The following is a 20,995-nucleotide window of genomic DNA, read 5'->3' on the forward strand; positions in this document are numbered from 1 at the left end:
GCACAGTGCAGCCCAGTTGCTATAATGCGTGATGTGGCTGGTGCACAGTGCAGCCCAGTGGCTATAATGCGTGCTGTGGCCGGTGCACAGTGCAGCCCAGTGGCTATAATGCGTGCTGTGGTGCACAGTGCAGCCCAGTGGCTATAATGCGTGCTGTGGTGCACAGTGCAGCCCAGTGGCTATAATGCGTGCTGTGGTGCACAGTGCAGCCCAGTGGCTATAATGCGTGCTGTGGCCGGTGCACAGTGCAGCCCAGTGGCTATAATGCGTGCTGTGGCCGGTGCACAGTGCAGCCCAGTGGCTATAATGCGTGCTGTGGCCGGTGCACAGTGCAGCCCAGTGGCTATAATGCGTGCTGTGCACAGTGCAGCCCAGTGGCTATAATGCGTGCTGTGCACAGTGCAGCCCAGTGGCTATAATGCGTGCTGTGGCCAGTGCACAATGCAGCCCAGTGGCTATAATGCGTGCTGTGGCCGGTGCACAATGCAGCCCAGTGGCGAGTGGGGTGCCAATCGCAAACCGGCTGCTTAGTCAGTGATGAAAGTGAGTGGATGCCAGGATCTGAAACTAAAACAGAAATGCTGCAAAAAACCCTGCCAGTCAATCAGCAGCAGTGTAGAGAAACACGGTTAATGTCTTGTGTCAGCGACTTTTTCCATGATCTGGGTGGTGGTTTACTGTTTACAACACAGAGGTGGGGGCGGCAGTGAGGTACAAGACACGAGCGTTTGACGGCACTGGACCTGTACTCGCTGGAGTTTAGAAGAATGATGGGGGGCCTCATTGAAACGTACTGAATAGTGAAAGGCATATTCAGTGGGAATTACAGAGACATGGCTGCAAGAGGACCAGGGCTGGGAGCTGAATATTCAGGGGTATATGACCTATTGAAAAGACAGACAGGTGGGTAGAGGGAGTGGGGTCGCTTTGTTGGTAAGGAATGATATTCAGTCCCTTGCAAGGAGTGACATAGAATCAGGAGATGTAGAATCAGTGTGGACAGAACTGAGAAATTGTACGGGTAAAAATACCCTAATGGGAGTTATCTACAGGCCCCCAAACAGTAGCCTGGATATAGGGTGCAAGTTGAATCAAGAATTAAAATTGGTATGTCGCAAAGGTAATGCTACAATGGTTATGGGAGATTTCAACATGCAGGTAGACTGGGAAAATCAGGTTGGTAATGGACCCCAAGAAAGGGAGTTTATGGAGTGCCTCCGAGATGGATTCTTAGAACAGCCTACTAGGGAGAAGGCAATTCTGGATTTAGTGTTGTGTAATGAACCAGATTTGATAAGGGAACTCAAGGTAAAAGAGCCATTAGGAGGTAGTGATCATAATAAGGTACATTTTAGTCTACAATTTGAGAGAGAGAAGGGAAAATCGGAAGTGTCAGTATTGCAGTTGAGCAAGGGGGACTATGGAGGCATGAGGGAGGAGCTGGCCAGAGTTGACTGGAAAGAGACCCTAGCAGGGAAGACGGTGGAACAATAATGGCAGGTATTTCTGGGATGATTCATTCCCAAGGGTCGCCGTTGACTTGAACCATTAACACTTTCTATCTTGACAGATGTTGTTTGACATATCAATGTTACCTGCAGTTTGTATTTTCATGCTTAAAATCTCCACAGCACTTTGTTTTTGTTTACAGGATGTGTTGGGCTATAAGGCAGATTATCAGATTTCCCTCTACATAGTGGCTGTGCTGGAGTATATTTCTGCTGACATTCTAAAACTTGCTGGAAACTATGTTGGCAATATTCGACATTATGAAATTTCACAACAGGACATTAAAGTGTCAATGTGTGCAGATAAGGTGAGCATTGATTCACTGTCTGAGTATGCACGTTAAAGTTATAAAGCATTTTAATAATTAAGTGGTATTGATGATAAACAGCATATATAGTTTAATCTATATTCAAGTCGATTTACTGTCATATGCACGTGTACTGTTAGATACAGTTGCAATGAAAATCTTAACTGCAGCAGCATTGCATGTGCACACACACTCAGAGACACAAAAACAAATTAGATATAACTCTCGCGCAAAATTTTTGAAAGAAATGGGCGGCACAGTGGGGCAGCGGTAAAGTTGCTGCCTTATGGCGCCAGACACCCGGGTTTGATCCCGACTACGGGTGCTGTCTGTACGGAGTTTGTACGTTCTCCCTGTGACCGCCTGGGTTTTCTCCGAGATCTTCGGTTTCCTCCCACACTCCAAAGACGTGCAAGTGTGTAGGTTAATCGGCTTTGTATAAATGTAAATTGTTCCTAGTGTGTGCTAATGTGCGGGAATCGCTGGCCAGTGCAGACTCGTTGGGCCGAAGAGCCTGTTTCCGCACTGGAGAGGAACCCTAGCAGGGATGACGGTGGAACAGCAATGGCAGGTATTTGTGGGAATAATCCAGAAGATGCAGGATCATTTCATTCCAAAGAGGGAGAAAAATTCTAAGGGGAGTAAGAGGCGACCGTGGCTGACAAGGGAAGTCAAGGACAGTATAAAAATTCAGGATTAGTTCCTGTGGATTGGAGGGTAGCTAATGTTATCCCACTTTTTAAGAAAGGAGGGGGAGAGAAAACAGGGAATTATAGGCCAGTTAGCCTGACATCGGTGGTGGGGAAGATGCTGGAGTCAATTATAAAAGATGAAATAGCGGCACATTTGGATAGCAGTAACAGGATCGTTCCGAGTCAGCATGGATTTACGAAGGGGAAAACATGCTTGAATAATCTCCTGGAATTTTTTGAGGATGTAACTAGGTAAATAGACAAGGGAGAGCCAGTGGATGTAGTGTACCTGGACTTTCAGAAAGCCTTTGATAAGGTCCCACACAGGAGATTAGTGGGCAAAATTAGAGCACAGGGTATTGGGGTTAGGGTACTGACATGGATAGAAAATTGGTTGGCAGACAGGAAACAAAGAGTAGGGATTAACGGGTCCCTTTCAGAATGGCAGGCAGTGACTAGTGGGGTACCGCAAGGCTCGGTGCAAGGCCGCACCTATTTACAATATACATTAATGATTTAGATGAAGGGATTAAAAGTAACATTAGCAAATATGTAGATGACACAAAGCTGGGTGGCAGTGTGAACTGTGAGGAGGATGATATGAGGATGCAGGGTGACTTGGACAGGTTCTGTGAGTGGGCAGATGCATGGCAGATGCAGTTTAATGTGTATAAATGCGAGGTTATCCACTTTGGTGGCAAGACAGGAAGGCAGATTATTATCTGAATGGTGTCAAGTTAGGAAAAGGGGACGTACAACGAGATCTCGGTGTCTGTACATCAGTCACAAAGTCAGCATGCAGGTGCAGCAGGCAGTGAAAAAAGCTAATGACATGTAGGCCTTCATAACAAGAGGATTTGAGTATAGGAGCAAAGAGGTCCTACTGCAGTTGTACAGGGCCCTGGTAAGACCACACCTGGAGTATTGTGTGCGGATTTGGTCTCCAAATTTGAGGAAGGACATTCGTGCTATTGAGGGCGTGCAGCGTAGGTTTACAAGGATGGCGGGACTATCATATGTTGAAAGAATGTAGCGACTGGGCTTGTGTACACTGGAATTTAGAAGGATAAGAAGGGATTTTTCTGAGACATAAGACTATTAATGGATTGGAGACTCTAGAGGCAGGAAACATGTTCCCGATGTTGGGGGAGTCCAGAATCAGGGGCCACAGTTTAAGAATAAGGGGTAGGCCATTTAGCACAGAGATGAGAAAATACTTTTTCACCCAGAGAGCTGTGAATCAGTGGAATTCTCTGCCTCAGAAGGCAGTGGAGACCGATTCTCTAGATGCTTTCAAGAGAGAGTTAGATAGAGCTCTTAATGATAGCGGAGTCAAGGGATATGGGGAGAAGGCAGGAACGGGGTTCTGATTGTGGATGATCAGCCATGATCACAGTGAATGGCGATACTGGCTCGAAGGGCCAAATGGCCTACTCCAGCATCTATTGTCTATTGTATCTCTAAATTAAACTAAAGACAAGCCATTAATGCAAAAACATAATTAGAAAGAAAATGACCATGGTAATGCAAGTGATAGCCTTCAGTGCTCTGTTTTGCAGTAGGATTACGGTTGAGCTGGTTGGTTATTAAACCTGATAGTTGTAGGAAAGTAGACACAAGGAACTGCAGATGCTATTTTATAAAAAAGACAAAGTGATGGAGTAACTCAGCAGGTCAGACAGTACCTCTGGAGAACATAGATAGGTGATGTTTCGGGTTGTTACCCTTCATCACCCTTCATTGTTGGAAAGTAGCTGTTTCTGGACCTGGTGATGTGGGACTTCAGGCTTCTGACAGGAGCAGTGATGGTGTTATTTATTTAGATCAGTGCTTAAATTCTGTTACTCTTCTATTGCTGAGCTTTACTTTGTTATCCTTTGTTATCTGGTTTCAAATTTATTGCGATTTTAGTTGTAAAGTCTTCTGCCACAATATACCTTGTTTTATAATCTCTGGGTTCTTTGTTAAAGTGCTCATTTTAAAATGTACATTACAATGAGGGGCAAAAAAATAAACAAGCGGTGGAGGGAAGGTTTTTAACACAACATTTTAACCTGCATTTTGTAGTTTTTGAATATTTGTGAATATCAAAAACATTTAGTAATGTTTCCTGACCGCTTTGAGGCTGGCTAGGCTAGGGATTCAGCCATTGTGCAGTGCATTGACATTGGAAGACAGCCCAACTAGGGAAACCAGGGCAGATGTGGTGTGAATTTGTACCGGGCACATTGGCCAGCAGTTAGCTAGGCTGGCTTACTGCTGGCAGGAAATTCAGGCCAGCACAATACAGATGAGAAAGATCAACATGATGTAAGAATAAACAGATGTGTTCTGTAAGAAAATAACTGCAGATGCTGGTACAAATCGACGGTATTTATTTCACAAAATGCTGGAGTAACTCAGCAGGTCAGGCAGCATCTCAGGAGAGACGGAATGGGCAACGTTTAGGGTCGAGACCCTTCTTCAGACTGATGTCAGGGGGGCGGGACAAAGGAAGGATATAGTTGGAGACAGGAAGATAGAGGGAGAACTGGGAAGGGGGAGGGGAAGAGAGGGACAGAGGAACTATCTAAAGTTGGAGAAGTCGATGTTCATACCGCTGGGCTGCAAGCTGCCCAAACGAAATATGAGGTGCTGTTCTTCCAATTTCCGGTGGGCCTCACTATGGCACTGGAGGAGGCCCATGACAGAAAGGTCAGACTGGGAGTGGGAGAGGGAGTTGAAGTGCTCAGCTGGATGGGATCAGTGGATGGGATATTGAAAATGTGCCTTAATTACTGTTTCCATTTTGGAGAAAGACTGGTTCAGTTCATCACTGAAGAGGATCTCAAGTAATATTACATTTGTTTTCAGTCCCAGAAATTGACCCCAGTCAATGTGTAGGTTCAGTGGTGAGTGCAGCAGGCTCAACTTGGACATCTGGAGAACATTTGTCTTTCCCAGAATGTGTGTACCCGGTGGCAACTTGCATATCGATCCCTTGCAGTGTAACCCTGTGATGTGATGAGACCAGGTCACAGACACAGAGTAAAACTCCCAACGGCCAAGTGCACCCCAGCCCTGACTCAGCCAGCTGTCAAAGCAGTGGAAATGTGATTGCCATTCTCACGGGCTGGATCCAGTACTAGAGGATGGGGATATTTAACCGTGACACAGCGGTGGAGTTGCTGCCTTACAAGCGCTTACAGCGCCAGAGACCCGGGTTCGATCCTGACTACAGGTGCTGTCTGTACGCAGTTTGTACCTTCTCCCCGTGACTGCGTAGGGTTTTCTCCAAGATCTTCGGTTTCCTCCCACACTCCAAAGATGTACAGGTTTGTAGGTTAATTGGCTTGGTATAAATATAAATTTGTCCCTAGTGTGTGTAGGGTAGTATTAATGTGTGGGGATTGCTGGTCGGTGCGGACTCGGTGGGCTGAGAGCCTGTTTCTGCGCTGTATCTCTAAACTAAACCACACAGTAGCAGGAACTGCTGTCCACGTTCAAACAGAAGTCCTGAAGTTGCTGACTGTCATGTGAGGAAATGTTGCAAGGATGAATATCATCATTTCTCAGTGGTATCTTGACTATGCATTACTGATTTTAGCAGAGAAGTTTGTAGCAAATTAATTTGGCTAATTGGCTGCTGTTTATCTCATGGAAAGGTGAAAGCAACAATTATCTCAATGCTTTATTTTTCTTGACCACAACACTGGATTCTTGTAAGAACTTTTTAAAATTCATTTTTGTCAGGAATGGTTCAGTGTAATGCAAGTTGGATGAGCTAAATTTGTCAAGAATATTCTCTCTTTTATCCTATCTCTGTTACGACAGACCATCTATCCAACAACACCCCCCTCACGCATCCCATGTCCACCAATTGCGGTTTTCATTTGCAAACTATCTGTTAATTCCATCTGTATTTTGATTTGTTGAAAGCTTCCCTTTGCACTTTCTCTATATGTTTTCTAAGAGTTTGGGTGCATTGTATCATGGGTCAGATTTCTTAGAACAGTACAATACAAGAACAAGCCCTTCAACCCACAACCCATGTACCAAACATGATCTCAAGATCATCTCTTATCAACCTGCACATGATCCATTTCCATCTATTCCCTGCATAGTCCATGTGCCTGCCCAAGAGCCCCTTAAATGCCACTATCATATCTGCCTCAACCACCAACTCTGGCACCCAAGTTGCGTGGAATGCAAAAAAATTGCCCGCACATCTCCTTTAAACCTTGCCCCTCTCACCTTAAAGCTACTCTAGTATTTGATTTTTCCATCCTGGGAAGAAGGTTCAGACAGTCTACCCTATCTATGCCTCTCATAATTTTATAAAATAATTTTAGTGATTGGTGTAGAGATAATTTAGATTAAATTCTTTGGGTAGAATTTTATATTTTGATTACATTTTAAACAAAAATTAATAACACACTTTTTTAATTACAGTAAATATATCGCTCAGTTTGACATGATTTTCTTGATTTTCTTTTCAGGTCCTCATGGACATGTTTGACCAGGATGATATTGGTCTGTCTTCATTGGGAGATGATGGGTCAAATGTGACCAACGAACAGAATTACTATGACTTGGTGAAAGCTGAAATTGCAGAGGAGAGGCAATATCTGCGTGAATTGAACCTGATTATAAAGGTCTTCAGAGAGCCTTTTGCATCCAACAGCAAGCTGTTTACCTCTCGTGTAAGTTGTTAATTTGCTGATAGAGTTATACAGTGTGGAAACAGGCCCTTTGGCCCGTCCCTCTGAGCCTTCCCTATCCATGCTGATTATTAGTTCTATCCTGCCCACTTGGGACAATTTACAGAAGCCAATTAACCTACAAACCTACACGTCTTTGGAATATGGGAGGAAGCCGGAGGACCCAGAGAAAACCGCGCTGTCATCTAATGGCAGATGCAGTTTCATGTGGATAAATGTGAGGTTATCCACTTTGGTGGTAAGAGCAGGAAGGCAGATTATTATCTGAATGGTGTCAAGTTAGGAAAAGGGGAAGTTCAACGAGATCTGGGTGTCCTAGTTCATCAGTCACTGAAAGGAAGCATGCAGGTACAGCAGGCAGTGAAGAAAGCCAGTGGAATGTTGGGCTTCATAACAAGAGTTGAGTATAGAAGCAAAGAGGCCCTTCTGCAGTTGTACAGGGCCCTAGTGAGGCCACACCTGGGGTATTGTGTGCAGTTTAGATCTCCAAACTTGAGAAAGGACATTCTTGCTATTGAGGGAGTGCAGCGTAGGTTCACAAAGTTAATTCCCGGAATGGCGGGACTGTCGTACGTTGAAAGACTGGAGCGACTGGGCTTGTATACACTGGAATTTAGAAGGATGAGAGGGGATCTTATTGAAACATATAAGATTATTAAGGGATTGGACACGCTAGAGGCAGGGAGCATGTTCCCGATGTTGGGGGAGTCCAGAACCAGGGTCCACAGTTTAAGAATGGAGATGAGGAAAAACTTTTTCACTCAGAGGGTTGTGAAGCTGTGAAGGCAGTGGAGGCCAATTCTCTGGATGCTTTCAAGGGAGAGCTAGATAGAGCTCTTAATGATAGCGGAGTCAATAGATATGGGGAGAAGGCAGGAACAGGGTACTGATTGTGCATGATCATGGTGAATGGCGGTGCTGGCTCGAAGGGCCGAATGGCCTCCTCCTGCACCTATTGTCTATTGTCTGTTCATGTTCTCCAGAGATGCTGCCTGACCTGCTGAGTTCCTCCAGCACTTTGTGTCCTTTTATGTATGAACCATTATCTGCAGTTATCTGGTTCAACAACAAACAATAATACTTGGTTGTAGCAGACAATTGGCAACAATGGATACCATTCCCCACCCATGGTCTGTTATAATGAAGGTTTACCGTACTGTTTATGCTGAGCATAACAAGAAACCTCAAAAATATATTATTAAATATGAATATCTAATTAGGTGATTGGAGAAGTAATCATTTTGGACATTCTCAGTAGTTAGTTTGGTGTTACTGGAAGCAAGAAATTGTCCTGTAAAGCCACATATCTTGTGCAAATCTAAATTAGGCAGTGCTTCTTGGTTACATAGGTAGTGCTTCTCTCTTGCAAAAAGCTTATCTGTTTTTTGGCTTATAGGTAATTAGGTTATAAATTATACTACAAAATCGTTTACACGCAGCAAAAACACTGGAGTAATGATTGTTTGGATTTTTCCTGGATTTTGGTGAGTTAATAAATGAGCTGTAGTAAAACTGCAATAACGAAATTCCTGTATGAATCGTTGTGCAAAATGTATCCACATGATCAAATTATGGACCCAAACATCTTCTCAAAGGAAATAAAACTGGAGCGACTAGGCTTGTATACACTGGAATTTAGGAGGATGAGAGAGGATCTTATCGAAACATATAAGATTATTAAGGGGTTGGACACGTTAGAGGCAGGAAACATGTTCCCAATGTTGGGGAGTCCAGAACTAGGGGCCACAGTTTGAGAATAAGGGGTGGGCCATTTAGAACGAAGATGAGGAAAAACTTTTTCAGTCAGAGAGTTGTAAATCTGTGGAATTCTCTGCCTCAGAAGGCAGTGGAGGCCAGTTCTCTGAATGCATTCAAGAGAGAGCTAGATAGAGCTCTTAAGGATAGCAGAGTCAGGGGGTATGGGGAGAAGGCAGGAACGGGGTACTGATTGAGAATGATCAGTCATGATCACATTGAATGGCGGTGCTGGCTCGAAGGGCCGAATGGCCTCCTCTTGCACCTATTGTCTATAAAACTGGTCATATTTAAAACTGTCAGATCTTGAATTAGTTCTGCAGTAGAGCATGCCCCATACCCAGAATTGTTGGAAACTATGCAAAAGTAACGGATTTATAAAACAAAGTAACAATAGTGATAATGGAGGAACTAATGTTAGATGAATTGTTCAATCTAAGTAATTGTGTTCTTCTGTATTATTTAAATATTTCTTGAATGGTTGAGCCAATGCACTTTTTAAAAAATCCCCAAAAAACTATGTCTTGTCTAGAAAGAATAATATTTTTTAATTATACCATTCTTGGGAGAAATTACATTGAAAACTTATATCAGAATCTAAAAGTGGATAAACCAAAATCAACTAGAATCATGAAGACTGATTCTGTGCTGTGAAATGTATTTCAGTGCTTTAATTTCCTGCACAGAAGATTTATGATCACTGTTCTGGGAGTAGATTCTGAGCATCAATTATATGCCTTTCCACTGGGACAAAAAATCGAAAGAGCTACTATTCACAGCCACTATTCAATAATGTCCAGCAGCTGATCGGACTTATGGCTGTACTGAGATTTGGGAAGGACAACATGATTAATCTCTCTGTTTTATCTCACTTTCAACCTATGGTACTTTGTGCAGAAGACTACCGAACCCAAAGGTTAAATGTGCAAGAGATATTAAGCCTGTGCTCTGTTTTCTATTAGGATATTGAAGTGATCTTCAGTAACATCTTGGATATTGATGAAGTGACTGTGAAGCTGTTGGGTTTGATGGAAGATACTGTCGAGATGACCGATGAAAGCAGCCCCCATCCATTTGTTGGAAGCTGCTTTGAAGATCTGGCCGAGGTACAGCACATGAGTGATCTATATATTGTCAGTGATGGGTATAGTCCTAAGTTAGATTTAAATGAAGAGTAATTTATAAGGTGCAATTGAAACTCTGTTTCTGAGTGAACACATATTGAGTAGGAAGGAGTCTGAAGTATGAGTCTGAAAAAGGACCTCGACCTGAAATATCACCTGTTCCTTTTCTCCAGAGATGCTGTCTGACCCACTGAGTTACTCTGGCGTTTTGTGCCTATCTGAACACATATTGAGCTCTTTCATATATGGGCCTCGGTTATTTCCGTCTCCCCTAACCTGACTTTTAATGATTATAAACCTTTCCTATTATGTGACTCTATTTGCTCAGAAAATTCAGACCTCTTCCTAATTTGTGTTACCTGATTAAGATATTGCTTCACTTAAGATATTGATAAGTTAAATGGATCAAATGCAGTATATTATGAACGGTTACATCTGCCAAGAACATGCAGAGAAGGTGTGTGGGTTTAGGCACAAGAAGAAAGCAAGTGATATTAAGCACACCAGGAAGGGATCAAGGCCACATGAGCCCTAGCAGCTTACGTTTTCTGAAAAATACTGATTTAATGTAGTTAGGGTCAAAATGTGTCTGGCAAGCAGGCATTTTCAAGGGACATTGGAGCTAGAGAACAAGGTTTATCAGATTCTGAGGAGTTGTACTTTCAAGGTATGAATAGAATGTTATTGGTAACAAGGAGCATATTTGTTGCACTCTGTTTAAACGGAATATGTAGAATTTGAACAAAATTATGATGTAAAATTGGAAAAGATTCAACTGTTTTCTTTGTTATAGGAGCAAGTATTCGACCCGTATGAAGTATGTGCACAAGACATTCTTTCACCACAGTTTCATGAGTACTTCAACAGTTTGATGTCCAGGTCACCTGTAGCTTTTTACTTTCAGGTGAGTTGGTTGACTTTTGCTTATGTTCAGCCACGTTATGCACCTATTTTCTTCTGCACCCTCCCCAAATGTTTCACCCTCTTCACATCTTTCCTCTTATGGGGCGACCACATGCAGCCTAACCAAAGCGCTATAGAGCTACATCATGACTTTCTGATTCCTATATTCAATGCCCCAAGCAATGAAGGCAAGCATATAATATACCTTCTTAACAGCCCAATCTATATTGTGCTACCACCTTCAGGGAGCTAAGAACTTGGACTCCAAGATCCCTCTGCACGCCAATGCTGTTAAGGGTCTTGCTATTAACTGTATTTACAATCAACCTCCCAAAGTGCAACACCTCACATTTGCTTGTGTTAAACTCCATCTGCCATTTTTGCGCCCGCTTCTGCAGCTGGTCTATATCCTGCTGTATCTTCTGACAACATTCCTCACTGCAACTCCTCCGATTTTGGTGTTGTCAGCAAACTTACCGGCTCATATTCATTTACATTTAAGTAATTTATATATATGAATATAATGCTTGTGGAGAAGAGGGGCTTCTTATGTGGATGGAATGTAACGTCTGGGGTTGTTCCTGGTTGCTTTGAGAACATATGACACATATTTAAACTCATGAAGGTTCATATCAGAAATACTTCCCTTTTGTAGATTGGGCAAGAACCAGAGGTTATAAAATAAATGTAATTAGCAAAAGGACCAGATGTAACATGAAGGTATTTATTCACAAATAGCTGGAGTAACTCAGCAGGTCAGGCAGCATCTCAGGAGAGAAGGAATGGGCGACATTTCGGGCCGAGACCCTTCAAGATTATTTTTTCAATTCAGCAAGTGGTTAGGATCTAAAACAAAATGATTGGGTGAATGGTGGAGGCATTCATTTGTGGCAATCATAAAGCAACTGGATAAGCATTGGAAATAAAAGTATTTGCAGGGTTGTGGAGAGGGGGTAGGGGACAGGACTAGCTGACTTTGGCTTGATCGGCTGAACGGCCTCCTGCAATTCTGTGATATGTCAGTTGTCTTCTGTTCTACAATCCGCTTAAAATGTTTGTAACATTGGATAAATTAACAGTTTCAATTATTTGCAACTTAAGAAGATTTGTATAAAATCTGAAGAAGTCCAAGTGTTTCACAATCTAGTATTACACAAGTTGACCTTAGTACTTACACTATAACAGTGCTGGAAACCTTCTAACTGTTTGTGGTTCTTTCTGGAATCTCAGTTATGCATCTCTGAATTATTAATTGAACAAACAGCCTCCTTTGTCCTAACAAGGCTGGCCATCAATACTGATAATTTTCGAGGGGGACAGATTAATGGAGGGCGATGGCACCTTTCCCCGCCAGAGGTCAGAGCCTTGATTACTGTGAATGTTTGTGCCAAGCCTGACCTGGGATGACCAAACTCTGGCCCTCGCTACACAGCAGTGCACTGCACGGCCTCTCTGCTGCCACTGTCTCACTTTGGTCATCCCACGCTCCACCCTCTTTGTGTCTGTGAATTTATTTCAATTCTGCTCTGGAGTTGCCACAATTCATGCAAATCTACACGCAAGGGTAGAGGTGGACTCCCCAGCCCAACGCTGTCCCCCTGTCTGTCTCCCATCCATGAATTTCTCAAAAGCTAACAATGTTTCAGGCACTATGATAGACATGGGCCTGCCGAGAGTGTCTATGTGTAACAGAGAGCTGGCCTTGTGACTCTTCCATCAGTGTTTCAAAGCCAACATTGGAGAAAGGGTGAGACACAAGAAACTGCAAATGGGGTTGGTGGCTACTGCTTTGGCAGCTGACAACCCAAAAGTCTGAACATCGAATTCTCCAATTTCAAGTTATGCCCCTACCCCCTCTCTTTCCCCATCCTCCAGCCACAAAACCTGCCCCTCACCCCCTCTCTCTCTCCCCCCTGCCTCCAGCCCCAATGGCTGCCATGTAACCTACAGTACAGTGGTGACAAGCTTTAAAAATATTTGGCTTTTGAGCATTTTAGGACAGATTAAGCTTTTGAAAGCTGTTACATAATGCATGTTTTCCTTTGAGTGAGGATTTGATGTGTACGTTTGATTTAGATTTTTAGATTTAGAGATACAGCGCAGAAACAGGCCCTTCGGCCCACCGGGTCCGCGCCGCCCAGCGATCCCCGCACATTAACACTATCCTACACCCACTAGGGACAATTTTTACATTTGCCCAGCCAATTAACCTATAAACATGTACGTCTTTGGAGTGTGGGAGGAAACCGAAGATCTCGGAGAAAAGCCACGCAGGTCACGGGGAGAACGTACAAACTCCGTACAGACGGCGCCCATAGTCGGGGTGGAACCTGAGTCTCCGGCGCTGCATTCGCTGTAAGGCGGCAATTCTACCGCTGCACCACCGTGCCGCTTGGGTGCTTGATGAATTTCTGATTTTTGATTGTTTTTATTTTCTCTGAGAGCATCTCAGGATGAAGACTTGACCCGGATTTGTTCTATTGTTCCAAAGATTCTTTTGTTTTACAACTGATAATTGCATCTGATTTAGCTTTTATTATAAATCGGCACTTCGGTGTGGGGTGGCACAGTGCAGTGCTGAATATTTCTAAAGTGGGGACAAGGTTTGTGATTTTGCCAGAAAATGTATTACTTGGAGGATGAGGTAGAGAATCCATAAAATAAACCTGATGACAGTTGTGCACTTGGCCAGATTTATAGTATTAATCTAAATGCAAAATCGATTCTCTCAGGACATGTCGCATATTATAAGTACTTTACTACGATAAGTGCAACAGAACTTTGTGGTGAAGTTGAGAAAATGAAGCTAAAAATCTCTCTTCACAGCTGAGATTTATCGATAAAGACAGGAAAAAATTCCAATTTCCAAGAAGCGATGTAATCTGAGATGAAAACGTTTGTATCGCCAAGATCTATCCTCTTCACAAAGCAATCTGCAGACTAGAACTGTTGCGACATGGTGAAATTAATCCTAAAAACTGGGGTTTTCTCTGAAATTAAAGCTTAAATTATCCTATTACTGTAAAACATTTCTAAATTTTTATTTTTTAATTTAGTTCTTGCTATAAGTTCATAAGGTTTAGGAGCAGCATTAGGCCATTCGGCCCATCAAGTCTACCCCGCCATTCCATCTTGGCTGATCTATCTCTCCCTCTCAACCCCATTCTCCTGCCCTCTACCCATAACCCCTGACACCTGTACTAATCAAGAATCTTTCTATCTTTGCCTTAAAAATATCAATTAACGTGGCCTCCACAGCCTTCTGTGGTAATAAATTCCATAGATTCACCACCCTCTGACTAAAGAAATTCCTCCTCATCTCCTTCCTGAAGGAATGTCCTTTATTTCTGAGGCTATGACTAGTGGAACCATCCTCTCCACATCCACTCCACCCATGCCATCCACTCCATCTATGATTGATCACTGCTTGCATCTTGAAGTTAGAAAGCAAACTTTAATTGGTTTTATGTGTTTGCGATGACCAGAGATCAATACAGTTCGATATCTTTTTGGTTGCACAATGACATGTGGTTGATGTAGACTTGCAAGGAAAAGTATTTTATTGATCTCCTGTCTCTTGTGGAAGGCTAGCACTGTAAGTGATGCATTGACTTCATATTTTGCTGCACTAAAGTTGCAATGTTCTGTCACAGTGGGATTACCTGAATAACTTCCCACTTCAATAAGTAGCCAAATGGCATGAGGATAAAAGAATGATCTTAAATATTTAATTTCACTGCATTATAGGTATATCAAAAGTATCTACAATCTGTCGTTATGAATTTAGACCTTCATGTTTGCCTTCATATCTTTAGGCCTCTTAATGTGAGGCTTTGGGTTTCTTTCATTGTGTTTACAATCTAATGAAATAATTTGCAGTGCAGTCCATTGCTAATAAATTATAACTCTTGCTTTCCAGTCCATTTCTGAAGGATTTAAAGAAGCTGTTCAATATGTACTGCCACAACTGCTCCTGGTCCCAATTTATCATTGTCTGCACTACTTCGAGCTGCTGCAGGTAAAGTGTTCCCATTCTTACAGTGAGGTGATTCACTACAAAATGAATTATTTGTTGTCACAATGTTCTTTACCTTGATTAAGTGGAAAACCATTTCCTTTCTACCATGTACAGTATTGTCCCATTGTAATTTAAAGTTTTCATATATTGTAATATATCATATATAGAACACATTGTAATATAAACTATCGACCTTTTTGATGACGGTCGGACTATATCCTTGATCGCAATTTACTGGCTTTACCTTGCACTAAACATTATTCCCCTATCAAGTACACTCTAAATGGGACGATTAAAATAATGTATTGTCTTTCTGCTGTCTGGTTAGCCAGCAACAAGCTTCTTACTGTACCTCGGTACACGTGACAATAAACTAAACAACTACGTTTTTGGTTTTTGAAGAATATTAAGTGTGTGGGGCTGACTTTAACATGACCTCCAGGGATCACTGGGCAGTGCTGCCACCTTCTGGCAGCCCGCTGTGTCAGCCTGGTGAACATGCATCGCTAAGATAATGAAAGTGCCGTCTGTTAAAACACTTTTGTGCGTGTATTTTAGTAAAATATTTAGATCTAAGACGAGAGAGACTGAGGAAGGGTCTCAGCCCGAAAAATTGTCTATTCCTTTTCTCCAGAGATGCTGTCTGACCCGCTGAGTTACTCCAGCTTTTTGAGTCTATCTTCAGCACAAGGATAAAGTCTTCTTGATCTTGGCCTCAATGATCAACCTATCACAGGAGCAGGCGTGTGTAAATAACCCTTTAGAAATGTACACCTATCTTCATATTCTCCATCAAGTTTTCTTACACGGCCTCTTTGTAAATGGATAAATCCCATTTATCACAATGGGATGGATTTAGCTGATCAGAACTAGGCTTTGGTCCTTCAGCAGAAGAGTTGAAGATCCTCACCATCTGTAATCTGTTGGGAAATCATATCCCTCCCTCTGCCATGACCATCAAGCCGAGACTAACAGGGCTGTGGAAGATGTGTAAGGAGTGTGCCAGGGGTTTAACTGTGGTGTGTAAGGAGTGTGCCAGTGGAAGGTGTGTCAGGAGTGTGCCGGGGATTAACTGGTGTGGACGGTGTGTCAGGAGTGTGCTGGGATTAATTGTGCTGTGGACGGTGTGTGAGGAGTGTGCTGGGATTAACTGTGCTGTGGAAGTTGTGTCAGGAGTGTGCCAGGGGATTAACTGTGCTGTGGACGGTGTGTAAGGAGTGTGCTGGGATTAACTGTGCTGTGGACGGTGTGTAAGGAGTGTGCTGGGATTAACTGCTGTGGAAGTTGTGTCAGGAGTGTGCCAGGGGATTAACTGTGCTGTGGACGGTGTGTGAGGAGTGTGCTGGGATTAACTGTGCTGTGGACGGTGTGTGAGGAGTGTGCTGGGATTAACTGTGCTGTGGACGGTGTGTGAGGAGTGTGCTGGGATTAACTGTGCTGTGGACGGTGTGTAAGGAGTGTGCTGGGATTAACTGTGCTGTGGACGGTGTGTCAGGAGTGTGCTGGGATTAACTGTGCTGTGGACGGTGTGTCAGGAGTGTGCTGGGATTAACTGTGCTGTGGACGGTGTGTCAGGAGTGTGCTGGGATTAACTGCTGTGGACGGTGTGTGAGGAGTGTGCTGGGATTAATTGTGCTGTGGACGGTGTGTGAGGAGTGTGCTGGGATTAACTGTGCTGTGGACGGTGTGTCAGGAGTGTGCTGGGGATTAACTGCTGTGGACGGTGTGTCAGGAGTGTGCCAGGGGATTAACTGTGCTGTGGACGGTGTGTCAGGAGTGTGCTGGGATTAACTGTGCTGTGGACGGTGTGTCAGGAGTGTGCTGGGGATTAACTGCTTTGGGAAGGTGTGTAAGGAGCGTGCAGGAGATTAACTGGTGTAGAAGGAGTGTGTCAGGGGATTAACGGGGAGATGTGTGGAGGACACACGTGAATGGGCCGATTGAAGAGATTGCCAGTGTCACAGTGTCAGAAGTAATGCCCCATTCGCACAATGAATGCACTAATGTGGAGAAACGTCATTCTTCGTAACACATGATGAATTACAGTTTGATGAAAAACCAGTGTTCAAAGTGGAAGCTGTTTAGAATCACCCTGCTTACGATGGACTTTACTGCTTTTCCACCTGGTATGTGATCCGGGCCTCTCATTCACATAATCTCATTTAGGAAGGGCAGCCACAGCCCAGGGGCCACAGAAGCACCTGGTTGGATGGTGGGGTGAGCATGAGGGTGTATGGTAAAGAAGGTCAGTGTGGTGGATCTTTCAGCATCTTCCCAACAACCATCACTACACAATACTACCCAGGGCAGCAGGGTGGCGCGGCGGCAGAGCCACTACCTCACAGCGCCAGAGACCCAGGTTCCATCATGACTGGTGCTGTCTGTATGGAGTTTGTACCTTCTCCCCGTGACCCGTGTGAGATTTCTCCGAGATCTTCGGTTTCCTCCCACACTCCTAAGACGTATAGGTTTGTAAGGTAAACTGGCTTGGTATAAATGTCAAATTGTCCCCAGTGTGGTAGGATAGTGCTAATGTGCGGGGATCGCTGGTCGGCGCGGACCTGGTGGGCTGAAGGGCCTGTTTCCGCGCTGTATCTCTAAACTAAATTATGGACAGTGTTTGGTTGCACCAAGGACTAAGGGCTTTTTTGTACAAGTATTGATTATTAATTTATTGTTTTTTTTTTGTTTGTTTATCAATAACAAACAAAAAAACACAATAAATTAATAGGTTTACAGGCCTGTTATTCTGCTGCAAGTAAGAATCACCTTATTTCAATGTTGGCACATATGACAATTAAACACTCTTGATTCGTGATCACGGGAGTGGAAGTGGGGATTGGTGGTGGAAAGAGGGACTACTGCTTGGCTTTGCTGGCAGAATGTTAAAATGCAGATAAATACCAATATATCAGTGAATAGTTACCAGCTCCCCATCTCTCTCTCTCTCTCTGTCCTTCACTTTTCCTGACTTTTTGTCTTATTGAAAATATCAATTTAGATTCATCCCATAATGAGTTTGAAATTATTTGTTTTTTGGCATCCTTCCACTGTGGGGAAAAAAAACGAGACTGGTTTAATTTGCCTCCAGGAATAATCAATTTTCCTTTCCATTTGTATCCAACAGAGTTCACTTTGATGCCTGGGCTATTGAAAGAGAGTAATTGCTAACTGGAGGTGTTGCTTTTGATGATGGGTCTTCCTGTAGTCTGCCTTTGCTTTAAGAGTCTGGGGGGAAATTAGCTGTACAGAGATTTCTGCTGTGCATATAGTCCTGAAATCTCTCTGCCTCACATGTTTCCCTTTACTTTTTGTAACCAGACTCAGCCCATGAGTGTTTGCCGTCTAAGTGTTGTACTTTCCCACTTGTATGGAGTGTTATTTTGTTTCTCAATACTAATTCCAAATGCAAAAAATGCTGTGAATCACAGGCACATTGTGGGTGGGGGGGGGGGAAGGTGATGGGAAGAGCCGGTTGTTTGCCCTCAGCTGTATTTTGGTTATAGGCCCTCATCCAGATGGTAATTGTTTTGTATGTCGTCGGTTTACAAATGGACAGTAACCAGTTGATGAACTGCAGGAGGTCAGCCATCATGTATCCTAAGAAACAAATTCCTAATGGAATTTAACACCCAGAGCTGAATAACTCAGGCAGGATCCGTAGAGGGAATGGATCCTTCATAGATGCTGCCTGACCCGCTGAGTTCCTCCAGCCATGTGTGTGTTGCTCAAGATTTCAACATCTGTAGTTCCTCCATTCTTATGAAATAATCTCAGCAACCAGTAAGTGCAGTTAATTCACACAAATAGGTGCTCATTATTCATTGCAGGCTGTCCCCAATAACAAACAGGTTCTGTTCTCACGGATATCCATTAGTCAACTTTGTGCATAAGTTGGAAAACATGAAGATCTCTAGATACTGTCACCACACCTCCACAGTGATGGCATCAGAAGCACTTCAGACTAATAAAGTACAATGCTAAAAATGGAGAGAGAGGAAATTACTTGTGCAGTTTGTCGGAACGGGCTTGTGTACGTACGTCGGGTGTTTGAATTTAATAATAAGACCCAAGGACTCTTGTATCTACGAGGGCCCATAGGTCAGGTGTTTGTAACCCAAGGATGGCCGGTGATGTGTTTCTTTTAATGGTCATTGACTTAAAGTCACTACGGGGAGAGACCTAGTGATGGATGCCTGGGCAGCATAGGCTTGTGACTGCAGTTAGCAATCTCTTGCATCAGAGTTAATGACTTTCGAGCGAAACAGCAATATGATAAAGTTATGGACTTCAGCATGACAGGAACGGGGGCTGGGGAGGAATTGGGAGGTGATACGTTTTAGAAAAGCAGGACAGTCACACAGCTGTATGGTTCAACAGTTCAACAGAGCTTTATTTGTCATTCGGTACCTGCATGCAGCAGTGCAGAGAGGGAGATTATAATGATGTTGCTGAAGAGGGGACCAAGTATAAATTCTTGCAGTCCCCAGATGTAATGAAGTGGGAACAGGAATAGAAGCCATTACACATTCTTTCTCTAGTTCCTGGAGACCCAGGCCAGTAATATGATTGGGAGAGGCAGGGGGATTGGGCTTTGGGAACAAACAGCATTTTTGGAGGGAATGGGCAAGTGACGTTTTGGGATATCCATTCTAAGTTCAGTGTTTTGGTCCAATTTAAACTCATCACAGTTTTAAAATTGAACTAGACCAAGTGGACCCGTTGGGCCCAAACCTCTCCTGCATTGGTGCAGTACCCTCTCCCTCTCTGCCCCCTTCCCCTCCCCCCTTCACCCCCCCCTTCACCTTCCCCTCCCCCTTCCACTCCATCCCCCTCAACCCCCCCTCCCTCCCCCCTCCTCCCTAGGAGATAGATTTAAACGTTAAAGTGCGAATAACTAAAAATATAACACAGATTTCAATGAAACTTCGTCCATTAGCACCAAAGGGATGACGGTGAGTAAGTTGGGCCTAAAATTGTCAGACTATCGTGTACTATTTTGGCTGTAGTTCAGGAACAAACAAACAAACAAACGGGAGTTTTAGTATATAGATTACAACATATTTTCCTTTTTGTGTTCCTTAGATATGTAGGAACTTAATTACAACCCCTACTGGTGAAGGTTTTGTGCCCCGTAGTTTTGAGGTACAAAATACACTAGGCATACTGATGGATGGTGTTTGGCATATGTGACTGACTATTATTTTGCAGCACCCATTGCTTTGTTTATAATGTAAAATATTTGAGTCTGTCTCGATCTGTCAGCAACGGGAAATATTCATTGCTTTGAAGTGGATCTGGGACTGAGTTGGACTAATTGTGTTTCCGTGCCTTTTTCTAGTACCCGTTCATAAGACCAGACATTAGTCCAACAGAGTTACCCTTTTTATGGTGGAATAGGTAAAAGTCACGGTACCACTATTGTAACGCTACATTAAAATGCCATGAGGATTATTTCCATGTGACATTTCATCACGGCAAACCTGACCTTGCTGTTGTGGCGCCTTTGTATCCAAGCATTTGATTATTTTTGTCTTTGTGATTATAGCAACTTCAGGAGAAAAGTAAAGATGAGGAAGACAGGGAGTGTTTGAAACAAACCATCACCACCTTGCTGAATCTCCAGTGCAGTATGGAACGTATCTGCAATAAGCACCTGCCTAAACGCAGGGCGGGGTAAGCTAAATATTCAGCATTGGTCCTTTGTGTAGCAACACTAGTTGAAGCCTTGACACACTCTGGTCAGACCGACCACTAATACTAGCTAATTTCTCCTTTGGCCAAATCTGTCTGTATTCCAGTCATGTTTATTTATCAACTATAAGAGCGCATTTTGTATATTTTAAATATTTTTAACCTAAACTGCATTTATGGGTGATGCTTTTAACAGCCATTTCAAATGTTTGTATGCTGTTGTGATTGAAATCAGCTCTGAGAAGTGTAGCTGGTTGTTATTGGGTATGAAAGGTGACAGTGGCTCTCTTGTA

At 43.3% G+C, this 20,995-nt stretch overlaps 1 protein-coding gene across 2 annotated transcripts in view; it reads left to right on the top strand.

The window, feature by feature from the left end:
- Positions 1-20,995, top strand: part of sos2 (son of sevenless homolog 2 (Drosophila)) — an 85,521-nt gene that overhangs the window by 30,945 nt on the left and 33,581 nt on the right. For both annotated transcript variants that reach the window (XM_078406081.1, XM_078406082.1), the window contains exons 4-9: positions 1,652-1,816; positions 6,987-7,190; positions 9,926-10,069; positions 10,881-10,991; positions 14,910-15,008; positions 20,557-20,684. In XM_078406081.1, coding sequence (XP_078262207.1) covers positions 1,652-1,816; positions 6,987-7,190; positions 9,926-10,069; positions 10,881-10,991; positions 14,910-15,008; positions 20,557-20,684 — 851 coding nt within the window. The remainder of the gene's footprint in view (positions 1-1,651; positions 1,817-6,986; positions 7,191-9,925; positions 10,070-10,880; positions 10,992-14,909; positions 15,009-20,556; positions 20,685-20,995) is intronic.

The sequence above is a fragment of the Rhinoraja longicauda genome, chromosome 10 (genome assembly GCF_053455715.1).
Source record: "Rhinoraja longicauda isolate Sanriku21f chromosome 10, sRhiLon1.1, whole genome shotgun sequence".
NCBI classification, from domain to species: domain Eukaryota; kingdom Metazoa; phylum Chordata; class Chondrichthyes; order Rajiformes; family Arhynchobatidae; genus Rhinoraja; species Rhinoraja longicauda.